At 34.6% G+C, this 3,830-nt stretch overlaps 1 protein-coding gene across 1 annotated transcript; it reads right to left on the reverse strand.

Annotated features, from left to right (window-relative positions):
* Window positions 1–1,168: 1,168 nt before the first annotated feature.
* Window positions 1,169–3,442, reverse strand: LOC107902547 (indole-3-acetic acid-amido synthetase GH3.17). The gene is made up of 4 exons (XM_041080077.1): window positions 3,085–3,442; window positions 2,868–2,969; window positions 1,915–2,714; window positions 1,169–1,839 (listed from the first exon to the last, which is right to left on the reverse strand). The coding sequence occupies exons 1-4, from the start codon at window positions 3,378–3,380 to the stop codon at window positions 1,283–1,285; spliced, it is 1,755 nt and encodes a 584-aa protein (XP_040936011.1). The 5' UTR covers window positions 3,381–3,442; the 3' UTR covers window positions 1,169–1,282.
* Between the last annotated feature and the right edge of the window lie 388 nt (window positions 3,443–3,830).

The raw sequence follows: 3,830 nt of genomic DNA on the forward strand, positions 1-3,830 counted from the left end.
AAAGGTAGCTCGAGTGGATCCATGTCAGCTCTTGGTAGCTCTTGGGACTTATCCGTATCACAAATTTAAAATGAAAAAAACCCCTCCAAAGAGGATAAAAAACCAAGAGCAAAGATAATTTTACTATAATGACAAAAAAACGAAGAGTACAAAAGATGGAGATAAAAACTAAACCCCAAAAACCCAAAAACAAAGAACCCTCAAAACATAAATACAAAATTCTCTAAAAGCGTTATGAGTTGTAATCTCTAATGGGTGTATTTTCTAATGTTGTAAAATAGCCTATTTATAGGCTAAATTCATAGGTCAAATAATAATAAAATAATCTAAACTAATCAGAGTTTGATTAAAATAAATAACAAGAGTTTAACTCAAAAATTATTTCTCAAATTTGACTGAAATAGGAGTCATACTCAACAGGTAAGTTTTCTAATCTCTTTGCATTAGTATATTCAAGACAAAAAAGAAGGTAGTTAATGATTTTAGTAAATTATTGGTTCTATTTTGTTTCGGATAAAATGGCGAATAATCATTCAAATGGCATCTGCATGCAAATAAATTATGACTTTTGTGATAATGAATGGTCTCAGTTAGATTTTAATATAGTTGTTGTGTTGTATTGATTAAGGAGGCTCGTGTAGCAAGGAAAAAGACTTAGAAAATAGAATTGGCGATGACGCACAGGTGAATTCTCGGACTCAAATCTTAAATGGATGTATTTTGTGTCATTAATATACTAGATATGATGAAGTAATGTTTTACCAATAGTGAATCAACTTGTGGAGAAGTGTTTATGCCTTACGTGTATTTGGGGTATTGAATGCAAATACCGTTTGAATGAATCTGATCATGATTGAAGTGATGAGTGTTTTGGCCTGATGTATGTTGTGTAATAGATGCAATTGTATGTATGGTGCATAAATGGTATGAAAGGCATACTCTATGTTTAGACGGTACATGTTGGCTGAATGTTCGAATATGTATGCATAGTCAACATGTCGAAGAATATAGGTATTTTCTTTGTTACTATTGTTTAATGTGCAAATGGCTGTACGCATTCAGGAGTATTATTATCGTTTTGCTATGCGCATTCGCCAGTATGATTGGTAAGTTGTTGAAAGATTGATTCAATATGTTTTAACATAAATTTATTAACGCATGTAATTTAAATCGTATTCCATTATTTAATTCAAATATAAATAGTATTTAATCCAAAGGTTGTTTTGAATCTAACAAAAAACAACATTTTAAGTATTGTCAAGCCATACCTGCAATATCCAGCTTAAAACATAGTTTTGGGGCTGAAAAACTTCCCCACCATCCCTGAATTTAATATCTTTACGGCTTCCTCAGATTTAAGGCAACTAGGTGGCTTGTACTGGGCAACGGAAACTCCCTTCGATACATAGAAATCCATGAGTTCATCAAAGGTTCCATGTTTAACCACCCTTAACTCTAAAGCTGAAATTGCACCACCTTTCCTATGTGATTTATACGTAAAATCAAAGGATTCTTCCACTATACAGCAGCATTGTTCCATTATCTTTGCATCGAGTTTTGGTAAATCATTTCTGCCTTTCATCTTCAGCTCCCAAAATAATACATATCGACCTGGTGTCAACGAGGTGTCGGCGTAGCTACTACATGTGGTTAACATGATGCCGAGTGGTTCGAGGATGAGTTTTGCTTTCATGATTGCTTTTGAAAGGTCTTCTTCAGTTGTTTTGTCCACATCAATACTCAAAACCACATTTCGTCGTTCCACAAATTGAAACTGAGGAGATTTATTACGGAATCCGGTTACCTTGAGAACATCTCCGACTCTATATCGGTATAGACCTGGAAAGACGATTACAACACTTTTATTAGGTGCATACCACTAGTAGCATTGAGGCCGAGTTAAAGAAACCTTACCAGCCAAAGTTGTGACCACAACTTCGTAATATCGACCAAGCTTCACATTCGCAAGATCGACCGGTTCGTCGTCGGTCCAAGTTTCTTGAGTCTTCCCTTCACCATCTTTACCCACAGGGAGGAATTCAAAGTAAGCCGTATTTGGGAGAAAGGTGTAAGAGACATCAAAGGGCTTGCTTAGTGGTTTTAAATTGATCCCAAAACTAGATTCCGAAGAATTATAAATTGGTGAAACTAAAGGGATCCCTCCTCCATAAAATTCAAGTAATGAAACATATTGGCTCATGGAACCGGTAATGATGCAATGGATATACTTGATTTTAGGCCAAAGTTTCACAATGATCCCTTCCCATGATTTATCTTCACATATTTGTTGAATCGAATCAGCCAATTCGGGGTTTGGCCTAGTAAGGATCAATGACATGGCATTTTTGCAACCAGGGTCAATAATCCAATCACTGATGTAACCTGTTCTAATGTTACAACATAATTCTCTCCAATAATCTTCTAAGAACTTGATGGTCCTTGCCAAAACCGATGCAAAGGTCGAACCAAACCGTACGACCTCATCGCGCTGTAGTAAACCGGTAAGCAATTGGCAGAACATACTTTGCTTGTTGTCCAAACATAAGATGGTGTCGATAGGACTTGTGAAAAACTTAGCCAGGCCATTTTTGAAGCTTTCGGTCTTGAAATAGAAAGTTGTGAAGAATGATGCTTTTAATCCAGATGGAGTTTCCATCTCTGGTTTGATAAAATATAGGTACAACGATTTGCCTTCATCTGAACCGCTAAAACATCTGCCAAGAAAATGGAAAAACGTTTATTACTTATTTGTTTGATTATGTTGAATATTGAAGAAAAAAAAAAGAACATGAAGTAAAAGATATTATTATCGAATTACGACCGCTATTGGTACTTCACTGTAATGATAGCTGATTGAATGTACTTACTTTCTGGTCACAAGGTCAGACAGAAGAAGATCGGACATCCTTTTCTCAAAACTTTCAGCTGTCATAGGTATCAACTTCGGCTGCCCCCCAGAAGTACCAGTGCTGTTTCATAAATTAAATGGTTTACTTTGAAAAGTTATGGAATTCTTTCCAAGAGAGAGAGGAAACAAATTTTAATTTTGAATGCCAGAATTGGATTATATATATATATATGTACCTTAGGAGGAACTGGATGATGCGATAAGCCAGAAGGATAGATGAGGTCTCTCCGTTAGCAATCCGATCGATGTAAGGCTTGATATCTTCATAAGTAATAATGGGTACATTTGTTTTGAAGCTTTGGTTGTCAGCTTCGCCATTGGGGAAGAATCTGCTTAGATATTCTGTTCCTGCATTGCTCTTCAGTATCTCCTCCAACACTTGTTCTTGTATTTCCTGAACATTGTTGGTTAAATCTTCCAAAATATTCATTCCATTTTCATATATTTCCTTTATTTCTTTCTCGCTAGCCATCACAGTTGTTGGGACAGTGAAAAGAACAAAGAAGACATCGGAGAGGAAAACTCGAAGAAAAGGAAAACAAATGTAAGAACAAATTAATATTTAATATATAAGATAATATACTATTTTTTATTTTTTATATTGATTTTATATATAAATAAATTTGAAATATTTAATTTAGATTTAGACAAGAACATATCAATTCAAGATATAAGTAATATATGTCCCATTGCCATTAGAGAAATATTAAAAGAATATATTTATTGGTTATTACCTCTCAATCTTATCATGTTATTTCAATGATTGCTTCTTATGGGGCCTTCCCTCCATCACTTTGCTAATGGCGACGAAGTTAGGTTATTTAAAAATATTTGGAGAAGACCCAAAGGACACAGCCATCCCCCAAATTATTAATTTATATAAAAAAGTTAAATTAAGAGAATATAAACTTCCAAACCTAAC

The sequence above is a fragment of the Gossypium hirsutum genome, chromosome A11, assembly GCF_007990345.1.
Source record: "Gossypium hirsutum isolate 1008001.06 chromosome A11, Gossypium_hirsutum_v2.1, whole genome shotgun sequence".
Lineage (NCBI taxonomy): Eukaryota > Viridiplantae > Streptophyta > Magnoliopsida > Malvales > Malvaceae > Gossypium > Gossypium hirsutum.